This window comes from Octodon degus, unplaced genomic scaffold, assembly GCF_000260255.1.
Source record: "Octodon degus isolate 3935 unplaced genomic scaffold, OctDeg1.0 scaffold00047, whole genome shotgun sequence".
Taxonomy (NCBI): Eukaryota; Metazoa; Chordata; class Mammalia; order Rodentia; family Octodontidae; genus Octodon; species Octodon degus.
The window spans coordinates 9,800,469-9,813,819 of record NW_004524623.1 but is presented as its reverse complement, the minus strand read 5'-3'; the positions used below and the strand labels follow the sequence as shown (position 1 = coordinate 9,813,819).

At 36.8% G+C, this 13,351-nt stretch overlaps 1 protein-coding gene across 1 annotated transcript in view; it reads right to left on the bottom strand.

The window, feature by feature from the left end:
- The window catches only part of Trhde (thyrotropin releasing hormone degrading enzyme), a 462,867-nt gene that overhangs the window by 209,889 nt on the left and 239,627 nt on the right, over positions 1–13,351 (bottom strand). Inside the window, exons 4-5 of the mRNA XM_004632174.3 lie at positions 6,066–6,220; positions 2,624–2,737 (exon numbers count right to left, since the gene is read on the bottom strand). Of these exons, the coding sequence (XP_004632231.2) occupies positions 2,624–2,737; positions 6,066–6,220 (269 nt within the window). The remainder of the gene's footprint in view (positions 1–2,623; positions 2,738–6,065; positions 6,221–13,351) is intronic.

Genomic DNA, 13,351 nt, shown 5'->3' with positions numbered 1-13,351 from the left:
GGGGACTCAGTTCAACAATTTCTGACATTGCCAGTTAAGTAGAAGACCCAATACTATTATGGGGTACTGGACTGTTTTAGAATATTTTGCTGAGTTTAAACACCTATAATATTCAAATAACAGAACTTAACAAAAAAGGGTATACAGATGAATGTCCATTTTGTATCTGTGTATTCAAAGTGGTTAGGATAGATATATAATTACATTCTGTTAATGAATAGAATGATTTGCTCTAATGGTGTTTGTAAATAGGATATCAAGTCCACATCTTGTACAGCAATTAACCCCTAGGAAGAATGTATGCAGTGTGTTAATTATTGAAACTGTCCTACCGATTTGATTTGAAACCATCTCATTCCTATTTGTTTATCAATAAAATTATGGCAAAAAAGACATAATCTCAAACATTTTATTTATATTATATATTCATCTTCAACATCTTTTTAAAAATAACTTCCCTAGCACATACATTTGCAATTTAACTGATGAAATAAATGAAAATACAAATTATTCAAAGACAAAAGCAGAATGACACCGAAACTGAAGATACAGAAAAGTCATACAAAAAATCTGTCAGCTCAAATTCTGCTCTATATTTGGTTGATCACTTTTGATCCAAGATGTATTTTTCACAATGATGAGTATAAAGGATATATAATCACAAGTGGATGCATGAAATAAAAAAGAAACTTGCTTAAATGAGTAACACGTCACTTGCAAAGAGAACGTCTTCTAATATTGAGACATAATTAAATTATAAACCAGTGGTAATCCACATCATAATTAAAACTTCAAAGTTCATTCAAAGTCATCTAAAAATCAAAAAATGCCTTTGGAAATGTTTTGGTAACCTTAAACATTTCAGTTTTAAAATTTTACACTTGTTAAAGAACACTTCAAATAATATTGTATTCATGATATTAATTTTTTTTAAGTTTTAAGAACATTTTAAATTAACTTTAATGTCAGCAATGAATTTCAATCCACCCTATATGCATAATACCCAGATAAATGAACTATGTTGCCCTTTCAAAATATGAGCAAAATTTTTGTACATAAGTACACATGTTGACATAGTATTATTATTGGAAACTCTCCTCCATTAAATAATTTAATATGGTTTACTCAGTGAGAATCAATTGAAATTTAGGTAGAAAAGTTATATGTCTTATACATGACTTTGCATTTCATCTTGGTTTACAGTCTCTTCAGATCATACTTGGAATGGTGACAATAAAATAATTAACCATCGTTAATGATTTAGAACATCAAAAGAAAGCAATGTAAAAATATACAAAAACATGGAAGCAAGCCAACCTTTAAGATATAATGAACCTTGATAATATTCTGCTAAATGAAATAAGCCCGGAAAAGAAACACAAAAGCTGGAGGAGGAAATGAGGAGCCATTAGACAAAGGACACAGAATTTCAAATACACAAGGTGTGTAAGTCCCAAGGGTCTGTTGTACAATGTAGTGCCTATGGCTTAAAATAATCCATTGTATACTTAAAATTTTCTAAGGGACTACAACTAATGTTAAGTGATCTTATCCCAAAATGATAATAATAATAATAATAATAACAACAACAACGACAACACAGAGAATGAAAGAGAATTATTAGAGGTCACAAATATACTAATGGAACAGATTGTAGTAAGGTTTTGGGTGTAAAATTTGCCTCTACACTCATCAAGTTGTACACCTTAAACATGTACAAATTTTTATATGTCAATCATATCTACATAAAAGATAAAATATATAGTCATCCATATGTATGCAATTCATGTGTAATATAAATGATTCATATAAATAATCACCTACACTATGCAATAAAGGACATTTGAATTTCTAGAGGTTCAATGTTGGTACCCATCAATTTTTCCTAAATAGTGTGATTGAAATTCAAACTTTGCGATCCAAAAGAAAATATACTCTATAGACTATTTAACAATGCTCACTTACAGATCAATGAAAAATCAATGGAAAGAGATATAAAAGGTGTACCTTTCGTTCATTTTTTCTTTGTGAATACCTTAAAATGCCATGTATGGGACACAATAAGCGCTACCTCAAGTTCAGATGTGCATATGTATTCTAGGAACACATGCAAAATTTGCATAACTCTTCATGTGTAATCTTAACGACTTTTATTAGGACATTAATCCTAAAATACATAATTATTTTATTCATATCAACTGGATTCATTTGTGTGTTTCATCAATCTCTTGGAAAAAAAATAATCTCTCACTGTCCCATACAATTGAAATATCCCACATACTTAAAATATTATTTATTAATTATTGTTGACTTCTCCATTTTACAGGATAATTTATCTGTATTATAAAATGTTGCAAGCCAAAATGTTGCCATTTGAATAAATTGTTTATTTTCAAGTCAATTTATAACAAGTCAGATTCTGTTTAGCTCTTAACAAATACACCGTAACTCTTCTGAAATATTAGCAATTTCATTTTAGTTTCTTTTTCTCTATTAAAGGGGTAACTGCCCCAAATGCATCACTTGGTATTTTCAGCCATGCCTAATGATAATATAAGTCCACTCTAGAACAACAGCAACCTCTTACTGGGAATTGCACATGATCAGACGGATGTGAGCTTACCATGTTCCAGCCAGGATAGAGGTAGTCCGTGCCCACAAATTCAAAGTAGTGAGCAAATCCCTCCTTCAGCCACACATCTTCCCACCACACTGGAGTCACAAGGTCACCGAACCACTGCAGGGACAAAATGAACAGGATTCACACACAAACACATCAATCTCGGGATAATTCTGTCTAAAATTAAAAGCATGAAACTGTGATTATCATAACTGGAAGTCATCTTGCAATTGATTTTGTGATTTTAAAATATATTGTTGTAAGGCTATATTGATTTATTTGATGCCCTGTGTGGTGCCAGCTTTTATAGATCCATTCAGAGAACAACAAAAAGATCAAGGAACACAAGAAGTCTTAACTTGGAGGAGAAAGGACTCAGGATAAAAAAAGAACACACACACACACACACACACTTATGGTAAATGTCTTCCAGCTCAGGGATTACAGGCATGTGCCACCTCAGCCCATCTCAGGGGCCAGCTCAGCACACCTGGGGGCAGGGCCAGCACAGCATGTGGCACCAGGGATCCAAATGAGGTCTCTGTACTTTCCTAAGCAGGCACTTTGGCTTGCTGAGCTATCTCACTGGTCCTGCAAGAGTTTTTAATGGCGATATTGGGTCTTCTGAAGGGGGCATATGCCTGAGACTGCATCTGAAATTCAGTTGCTTAAGAAAGACTACAAAGGGTTTACAGTCTTTACACATGATATTTAAGCGGTTAAGGTCTTACAAGATCAAAAAATGAATCTGATGCTAGAAAAAATAAAAAGAAGGTGAAGGGAGAGGGGGAAAAGAAGGAAATTGAAATGTGTTAGGTACATGTACCTATGCCCTTCAGTGAATGTACTCATTATGTATCACAAACATGTACTAATAAAAAGCAAAATGAAATATAAATAAATAAATAAATTATACATCAAAAAAAAAAAGTATTTGAAGTCTATAGTGGTGAAGAAGGAAAATTCTGTTTTTGCTTTTGTTTTGTGGGCCTACAAGGGACTGGGAAAAATGTATGGAAATCAGGATTGATCAAAGTCTGTTGAAGATACAGAAAAGTTTCCAACCAGGTTGGCCAGTTTGCAAGTGCTGTCTTGACAGCAACTCACCATTACAGGTATTAACTCAGCAACTTCCAACAGAGAAAATTCAGATATGATTGACACTAGGTCCAACTAACAAGCTTTATGGCCCTCCACACCAGGCTCTTCACAATCTGTGATAATGAAGGCTTGGAGCAAAAAGATAACTCCATGAAAAATAATACTGAAACCTTAATCAAATCATGATGCATTGCTGTGAAACTGTTTTTTAGCTTAGGAAAATATTTTCAATTATTTTTCTTCCGTTTCATTAAAAGCATACACTACGTGCCAAGAACTATCTTAGGACTTGAGATTTAATGGCAAATAGCTAATAGTGTTGCTTCTCATGCAACTCCTCTCCTTGTACAGAGGAGATGAGGTGAGAGAGAAAAAACTAAATATGCAAATGAGCAATATAATTGCAGACCTTAAGAAAGTGTTTAGAAGTGGACTGCTTTAGTTTATTAGAAGCAGAAGTATTCTTTCTTCACAGGTGACATTCTGAGTCTAGACTTTAATGATAGGAAGAAGTTAGCCATGAGAAAGCCCTGAGCAAGAGGATCCAGGCAGAAGTAAGTAACCCTTAGTGTGAAAATCCTACATAGAACCAGCTATTTAAGAAAAGGAAGACCTGCGAGGCTGGACTATAGCAAACTAGAAGAAAGTAAAAGTGAAAAAAAATCCTGAAAGGCAAATGAATGCCTGGTAGTAAACAGCTTTAAGAGCCTCAGTAAAGAGTTTAGTGGCTAAGTTTTTAATCACTTCATTCAATGGATCTCTAAATGAATACAAATAAAAATTAGGTCAGGATATGATGATGGCTACAATATATTTTTTATTCCTTATTAAAAATACACATTTTTTAAACCACATTGTCTTAGAACCATTACAAAAAATGAGATGACGGTGGCATAGAAATGGCAGGCAAGGGAGATAGCTCAGTAGAATAAGTGCCTGCCTGGCAAGCCCAGGGTCCTGAGTTCAATCCCTAGTACCACCAAAAAGTAAAACAAAAGAAATGAATGTGGCAATGACTGTAAAAATGTTTAAAAGTATTTCTTCTAGCTTCTGGTTAATTCCCTCATAGTAAATAACACACCACTACTATACTATTATCACAAGGGACGTTACCAGCTAAAACAAATGAAATCATTTTCTGAACAATGTAACATTATCAGTGTGATTTCATTTCAAATGAACTATGCATCTAACTTGTCATTTATAAGAATTTCAACCATTATAACTTCTTTGTCTCAAAGAGTTGTAAGTGGACGTGGAAACCACCCTTATTAGCATAGAAGAGCAGCCTCAGTTCTATCTACAAAAGCCCCCCTATCACTTATGAGGTAAGGAACAAAGTTCTGGCCTGATTATTGTGACAGATAAACAGTGTACAGGGTCACCGCGAAAAGCTGACATTTACGTAAGTGGACATACAGCTTGAACCAATTTATTCTTAAATCGCTTTCATTAATTACTATTTATTTAATAGTTCACTGTTTTATTCACTAACAGTATTTTCTACATTATTGCTTCTTTAGTTGTTCTCGCTCCTTATAAGGGTTTGAATTTGCAATGTTTTGAAGTCATATTGTATCCCAATGAGATTTCTGGTATTTCAAGTTGAAAACTATCCAGAGTTGCTGGTAACCAGGGCAGATGTTACATCCTACTAGCAAGAACATTTACTTTCTGTGTTATTTTTTAAAGTCAAATCAATATTCAAACAGGAATTGCAAAATCTCTCTGGTCCTTTTCACTTGTGAGAAAGTATGTAAGATAAAGTGAAATTAATTTTATCATGGCTTGGCTACCAAGTTGGCTAATTTACATATGAATTTCTAAACTGCCAAGGAAAAAAGCTATCAATCATTTGAGAACAAAGAGTCTATGGCTGACTTAGTGAAAGACTTCTTAAGTGTCTCTGTGATGGGACAGGGGGAATAACAAATTGATTTCAGCAACGGCACATTTTGACACGTACACAAAATTCGGCTGCATCTTGCAACAGTGCAATAAATCACTCCTATCAGTAGTCTTACAATATATGCACACTAATAATCACAAGAAAATAAAGCAAGGTCGATAAGAAATAGCAACTAGATAGTGGCTGCAAGGGGGTGGCTGTTAGGTTGCCAAACTAAACTGAATGACAGTTGCTTATCAAACTTCATCTGTGCATTCATTTTTGTTTGTGTTGTCCACTGAGAAAAATGATGTGGCTTCCAGAAAAAAAAACTATACAGTGTTTCAAAGAAAACTTAATAGGGAGGGTAACTTAGTTCCGGATCTAGGTATCCGAATGCAGTCTACATTCTCAATAGTTTGCACGTTATACTTATACCTGATCCTTTTCTCATACCTGGTGACATATCTCATGGACAATGACCATGGTGACATCCAGCAAATAAGAAATAGATGAAACACTGGGATCCAGCAGTATTCTTTGTTCCACAAAAATACTTAGTCCCCAGTTCTCCATAGCAGCATACGGATGCTTAGGCACAGCTAAAAGATCTAGAAATAGAATAAAACAGTTCCAAAGACTTTAACAAAGATACTAGACTCTATATTGCAAAACCTCAAAAAACACCAGAATTCCTAATGAGATGGGAAATTTGCTCTTTCTTCAAATTTTTTTTTTTGTAAATTAAATAACCTGTCATTTGTATATAGCAGAAGAAATATAGGTGATCAGTGTAAATGCTGTCCATATCCATTCATTACAGTTCATTTTCAGAGCTGACACTACAGGGAGCTGGAAGTACCAGCACCATTACTGATGGCCCCATCCTAATACATTTCAGAAAGTCGAGGAAACCAAACGCAGTGAGAGCCTACAGAGGCAAAGGCATTGTGCTTTCTAGTGACACTTCGCTCAGCCCAGTGCCATAAATACTCTCTTCTTACTTTTACCTCAATATTTTTCAAACAATTACATTTTATGTTAGTTTAAAAATGTGGTGTCATTCTTCCCATTGCTTAAATTCTAGTGTGTTTTGCCAGGTCTGTTTAAACTAAAATGCTGCATGCAAATTGAGTTCATGAAGAAAACTGTGATTTGAAGCACAATGGTGAAACTGCTGTAGAGAGGACCCAGGGGCTTTGGTCTGGACCTTTCACCATCCAGCGCAGACATACCATCAGTAACTCACTGGTCTCAAGACTGCTATTCCCTCACCTATAAAATAAAGTTATCAGCCTTATCTCTAAAGTGTGTTCTAGTTCAAAAAAAAAAGCTGTGATTAGGCTATTCTAAAACTGGTGCTCATTTTAAAAAGGTTGTAGAGTGTTAGCAATAGCTGATGACAAAAAGTTCATGCTTTGATGTATTCCCTCTGCTCTAGACATATACAATGATAAATAAAATATTAAAACTAAACACTAAAGTCAAATCCAGGCTCAAAAATAAATCTCTCCATGGAGCAGAAGTGGGGCAGAAATGCAAAATGGTGATTGCCTGTGGAGTCACAAGCCTGCTGGGCCCTGGCTCCAGACCAGGCAGTGGAAGCTGGGAATTGGCTTCCATAGGACCCAGAAGAGCCAAGAGGATGAACGCCAAGTTGACTGTTCGATGCCAGGGCCTGGGGAAGGGCATAGTACTCAGGAGAAGAGGCTAAAATAGCTGCTACTCACTGCTTCCTGGGAAAGCAAGCCAGTGGCAGGGCATAGATTTGAGTCCAGGAACACGGCTCCTGTACCTAGTCCCTTAATCATACTGACATCATGTTCACAGTCTCTTGATAAGGAAGTCCACATTTCAATAATATAAGCCTGGAATAATTCCCCAGGACGCCATGGAGAAAATGCACAAGAATGCTCATGGTAGCATTGTTTGTAAAAGTGCAAAGAAAAAGCTAAATCTTTTTCAGGAAGACAACAGGTAAGGAAATTATGACAGAGTTGTACAAAGGAATACTGTACAGCAATCAAAATAAGTGATCTCACCACCAAATTCTAATATTACAAATATGAACATAGACAGTCAGAGAAACATAATATCGAGGAAAGGAATAAAGTGTAAGTGATCCAGTCATATGCTACAGAACAAGAAGAAGGCAGAGAGTCAGGCTGAGGTAAACAGAGACTTGCGCATAAACAGAGAGAGGTAAAGTGATAAAATGCATGTGAGAACATGCAAATAGAGCAATAGGGAAGACTAAATTAATGATAATCCTTGCTACAGGGAAGAAAGGATGAGAAATCGGTGGCACAATTACTTCAAAGTTGGCCATGGGTACATGGGTAATGGTTTACTTTTTACTTTTTTATGTATACTTTAAACACTTCGTAACAAGTAAGAGACCTAAATAGTAATCAGTCTCAAAGAAACTTTAATTTTTCACTGATCCCTAACTGCAACAAAAATCATACTAACATTAGTCAAATATTCCTTTGTCCCCTGCATTCCACTCTACTGTAGGAAAAGAACAAAGGCATGACAGCGATAACACACAAAAAAAAAAATTGTATAAATAAAAAGCACGATTATAGAGGGGAAAAAAGTCCTTATTTCTTTGGGAAGAGTCTTGAAAAATTGGACTTCAAAAGATAAACAGAATTGTAATAGACAAAGACAGGGAAATGAGAGAGAAGTACAGAGAACCCGGATGTGTTCTGAATGTACACCTACTCCCTGTGTGGATGGAGGCATCAAGAGCTGCTCACTCATGTTAATTAAAGTATTTCTAACTTTTAAAAAGAAAAGACAATCTGTGCGCTCTTGAAACAGCAAATATTTACTGAGCCTCTCCCCTGCCTGCTGCAGGTATTGCTCTGCTTCGCCTTTCCAGCTCCTTGCTTCTTGTCCCTGTGCTGCTTATGCTCCCGTGTGGCTGTGGAGCAACACATGGGGCTGCAGAGATAGCTCAGCAAGCTTAAGGATCCAGGTTTGATCCCCAGTACTGCATGTCATGCTAGCCAGCACCCCAGGTGAGCCATAATGGTCTGGAAACCATGTGTGGTGGTGCACACATGCCTGTAATCCCAACGCTGGGGAGGCTGGGACAGGAGGATCACTACGAGTCCGAGTTGGGTAGTGAGACCTATACTAAATAATAAATAAATAAATGAATGAACAAATAACACAGGAATGAAGACATTTAGTAAATGGTGAATGCTACAAAAAAAATACAGGAGTAAGATCATGGTTGGTGAGTAGTGGGCAAAGAAAAGATTCTCAGAGATGATCACGTCTGCCATGATGTGACTGTTGCAGAAGTCAGCTTGCTCAAAGATCTATGTGGGGGCTGGGGGCTAGCTCGGTGGCTTAAGTGCCCACCTGGCAAGTGCAAGGTCCTGAGTTTGCCCCTGGTTCCAAAACAATAAAATCAAATATCTATGGGAGTGAATCTAACAAGAGGGGACAACGAATGCCACGCACCTGAGGTAGAAATAAGATGAGTGTGTTGGGCAAACGGGAGTTTGGTGCAGCTGAACCCTATAAAAGGAAGAGTGTATACCAAAGTGCAGGTACAACTCGGAAGAAGATAACAATTGCTCTTCTACCTTAGATTTTAACCTAAGACCCTGACCAAACATGGAAGAGACAACAGAACCACCTCGTGTCAATGTTGTCTGTCACCAGCAAATGGCAAAAGTAGTAGCAGGCCTGGTGTGATTTACAGACATGAACAAGTGGACTTACTAACAACAATTCTTGCAAACCAAGCCTGCTGAAAAGCAGAGGCAGCTCTGTACTCTGTAGTCATTCAAGAGCCAAGAGTAGCCAGGAGCAAGCGAGCGAATCAATCCACACATTAGAATTTAGATCAGTTCAAATGGACAGAGAGATGACTCCAAACATGTAATCCAGATACAGAGCTGAGGATTTTAAAATACAAAACAAGGTGCCCTGGGGATGCAATTTTCAGACAGCAAAAGTTTGCCTAACAGCATAAAATCATGTACAGTGCAGGAGTAACTGAAGATCTGTGTCCAAGGTACGAGACATGGGTGACCCAAGGAGGCCAATGGTTACATATAGGTATCTGGAGCTATGAAGGCAGCAAAGTCTCAAGTGGGTGACAAGATTAAAGATTAACCAAATAAGGACTCTTCAGCAAATGGAGCCAGAGTTAGGCGAAGTCACTAGGGATAGAATAAAACACTGAGGTTTAGTGCTGTGCAGAAGCTTCCTAGATACAGACAGGCTTTATGACAGACACAGGAAAGCAGAGTTATGAATTATATGGAGAGCAGAAGTAAGCTGAAAAGGCTAAGATTATACCTACATACATAAAATCATCTTATGGAAAAATTTTTGGATAAATTTGATCAAATAGTTATCAGTCAAACAACCATGGAGTGATATTTTCATTGTTTCTCCATGCTTCACAACTTAAGGAAACTCATATGTTAGTTTTATGATTTGAGAACACCTACATCAAGTATATGTCTGCACAGACTTACTACAAATGTTTACAATAGCTTGATTTCCAATAGCGAAAACCTGGGAATAACCCAGATAACCATCAATGGGCAAATAGGTAAAGCATGGTACATTCATACAACAAAATAGAATCGATCAACTCTAAGAAAGGAAATTCAGGAATAGCCCACAACATAGACAGATCGCTGAGTTTTTAAGATTTTTAAAGAATTCATACTGTAAACCTGATGTCATTCATGTATACAAAATTCCTGAAAATATAAGCTAATCTGCCTTCCAAAGAGCAGGTCGAGCTGGGGAGATAGTTCAGTGGTCTAAGCACCTGCCTGGCAAGCACGAGGACCCGTGTTAGACCCCTGGTACCACATGCTGTGCCAGCCCTGAAACTGGGGATAGTGATGCAGGCCTGTAATCCCAGCACTGGGGAGGCTGAGACAGGAGGATCACTATGAGTCTGAGCTACATAGTGAGATCTTGTACCAATAAATAAATTTTAAAAGTTTAAAAATTTAAAAAAACAAGAATGCAAAGGGCAGATCAGCAATCACCTAAGGACAAAGAATGAAGGAGTTACCTACAATAGGAACCTTCTGGAAAGAAGGCATCTGTTCATTGTGGTGATGATTTCATATATAAATATATTTGCCAAAAATTATCAAATTATACAGAACAAAATCATTCATATATGGTCAATGTATTGTGTATTACTGTGTCTCAATAGCACTGCTAAAGAAAAAATTAGAGATGGTAAGTAAACTATTCTTATGCTTATTTGAAGCAGATAACAACCATTCACAAATAATTAAATTATTTTAATTGTTGAAAATTAAATTCCTGACACTATATCCATTAAACTGTGTGCCTAAGCACCTGCCTGGCAAGCACGAGGACCCGTGTGAGACCCCTGGTACCACATGCTGTGCCAGCCCTGAAACTGGGGATAGTGATACAGGCCTGTAATCCCAGCACTGGGGAGGCTGAGACAGGAGGATCACTATGAGTCTGAGCTACATAGTGAGATCTTGTACCAATAAATAAAGGTAGCTCCTTCATTTGCCTTTAAAAGAATACTCGTGTTTCCTAATCTAATTCACTTACAAATTCAAAGAAAATACTAGATAAATTTACACACATAATATTTTAAATAATAAATATTTGTAATAATAATAATTTATCTAGGATAATTTATCCTAGATAAATTAATAGGTAGTCAGCTTCCTATTAATTACCATAGCTTAAAAACTATAGACAGAAGGGGGCCTTCCCCTTAGCTCAGTTCTTTAAGTGGCTGCTTCAACAAAGCAGTCAGGCTCAGGTTGCTGTGGTTCGATCCCCACAACTCAAGCCAGCCAAACCTGCCCTGAAGGCATTCAACACACAAAAAAAAATCCTTCTGCCTTTTGGGGGGAACTACCTGCTCGGCACCCCCTCCCCGTCCCTCTCTTGGATCAGGAACTTTCTTTCTCTCAATAAATATATTTTGTTTTTAAAAAGAACTATAGACAGAAAAAATTTCACCTAGTACTAGCGAATATGAAAACAAATTAGCATAAAAATGTGGTTTTCTCAAATTCTCTTTATCTTGCCCTCCATGCACTACAATTTACCAGTATGTTTTACAAACTTTTGAATAACAGAAGTTACCAAATCTCAAGGATATCTCTGTTGCTACTGTTTGAAGCATCCTTGAAAGTTATATTATTGAAAGGTGAATAGAACAGGTAGATATCCATGTCTTACTAGTCTCAGATTAGCCCTTCATGGTTTTGTTTGTTTTTTTCACTGTCCTTTATTTTCTATCTTTTGAAAATCAAAGTTTCCAGGACACTTACCTCTATTTTGAATGTTCTGCTTTGTTTTATTTATTTATTTATCTATTTATTTATTTTTTTATTTTATTTTTTGGCGGAACTGGGGATTGAACTCAGACCTTTGCACTTGCCAGGGAAGTGCTTATTCTTCTGAGCCATCTCCCCAGCCCTGCTTTGTTTTATAAAAAAAAAAAAAAAAAGGAAAGCCTTCATTGGTATTGTCACAGTGCACCATACCCAAAATTCAAATTGAAAAGCTCCGTTATTGTGGCATGAAGAGGTGGGTCTTTGGAGAATTTATGAAGGACTCTGCCCACAGGAATGTATTAGCACCCTGTAAAAGACACTGAGGAGGTGATTTGGCCCTCTTGTCTTTTCTGCCATGTGAGGGCACAGCTCTTGTCTCTCAGACAAGACACTACTATCTGCAGCATGTACAATTTGAAAAATCACACCCTCCAAATTTAAACCCATAATCAAAAAATGGACATCTGAGATGAATACATACTTCACAAAGGAAGAAGTAGAAATGGCAAGCAAAAATACGAAAAAGTGCTCAGAAATCACTGGTCATTCAAGAGATGCAAGTTAAACAATGCTGAGATTCCATCTCACTCCAGAAAGAATGGCTAGCATCAAGAAATCCACTGAAGGAAGCTATTTGTTTCTTAAGAAATCAACTGATAACAAATGCTAGAGAGGCTGTGGGGAAAAAGGAACCCTTCTCTGTTCAGAGGAGTATAGGCTGGTACAACCACTATGGAAAACAGTGTGGAGTTTCCTCAAAATGTAGGACTAGTGGTTCCATTTGACCCAACTAGTCACCTTCTGGAAATCTTCCTGAGAAAATTAAAAACATCATACCACAGCGATATGTACAGCCATGTTTATAGTAGCAGAGTGTGTAATAGCTAAATTTTAAAAACAACTCAAATGCCCACAAACTGAGGAATGGATAAAAAGAGATGTGATTCATTATACAATGGAGTTCAACTCATCCATAAGGAAGGATAAATTTTACACCAGGCATGGTGGCACATGCCTCTAATCTTACTATTTGGGAGGCTGAGGCAGGAGGATCATTGAGAGTTTGAGAACAGCCTGGGCTACAAAGTGAGCTCAAGGCCAGCCTGAACTGCATGCAACCACATTGCTGTCTCAAAAAGAAAAATAAATCAACATTTCTAGGTAAATGGACACAACTTGAGGACATACTCTTAAGTGAAATATATTGTTCACAGTTGTGCACATCTCACACTGTTTCTCTGGTGCAAGAAACCAAAAGTGCAAATAAGGACCAAAGTTTCTAATAGGCATTGGGAAATAGGAAACAATGGTTAAAAGTAAAGGACCAGGGAGAGGGGAGAAGAAAATGAAGGGAAAAGAAAAAAATGATCATAGAAGGATAAAACAGAAGCAAAGTCTTATAAATAAGATGGGGAAGAG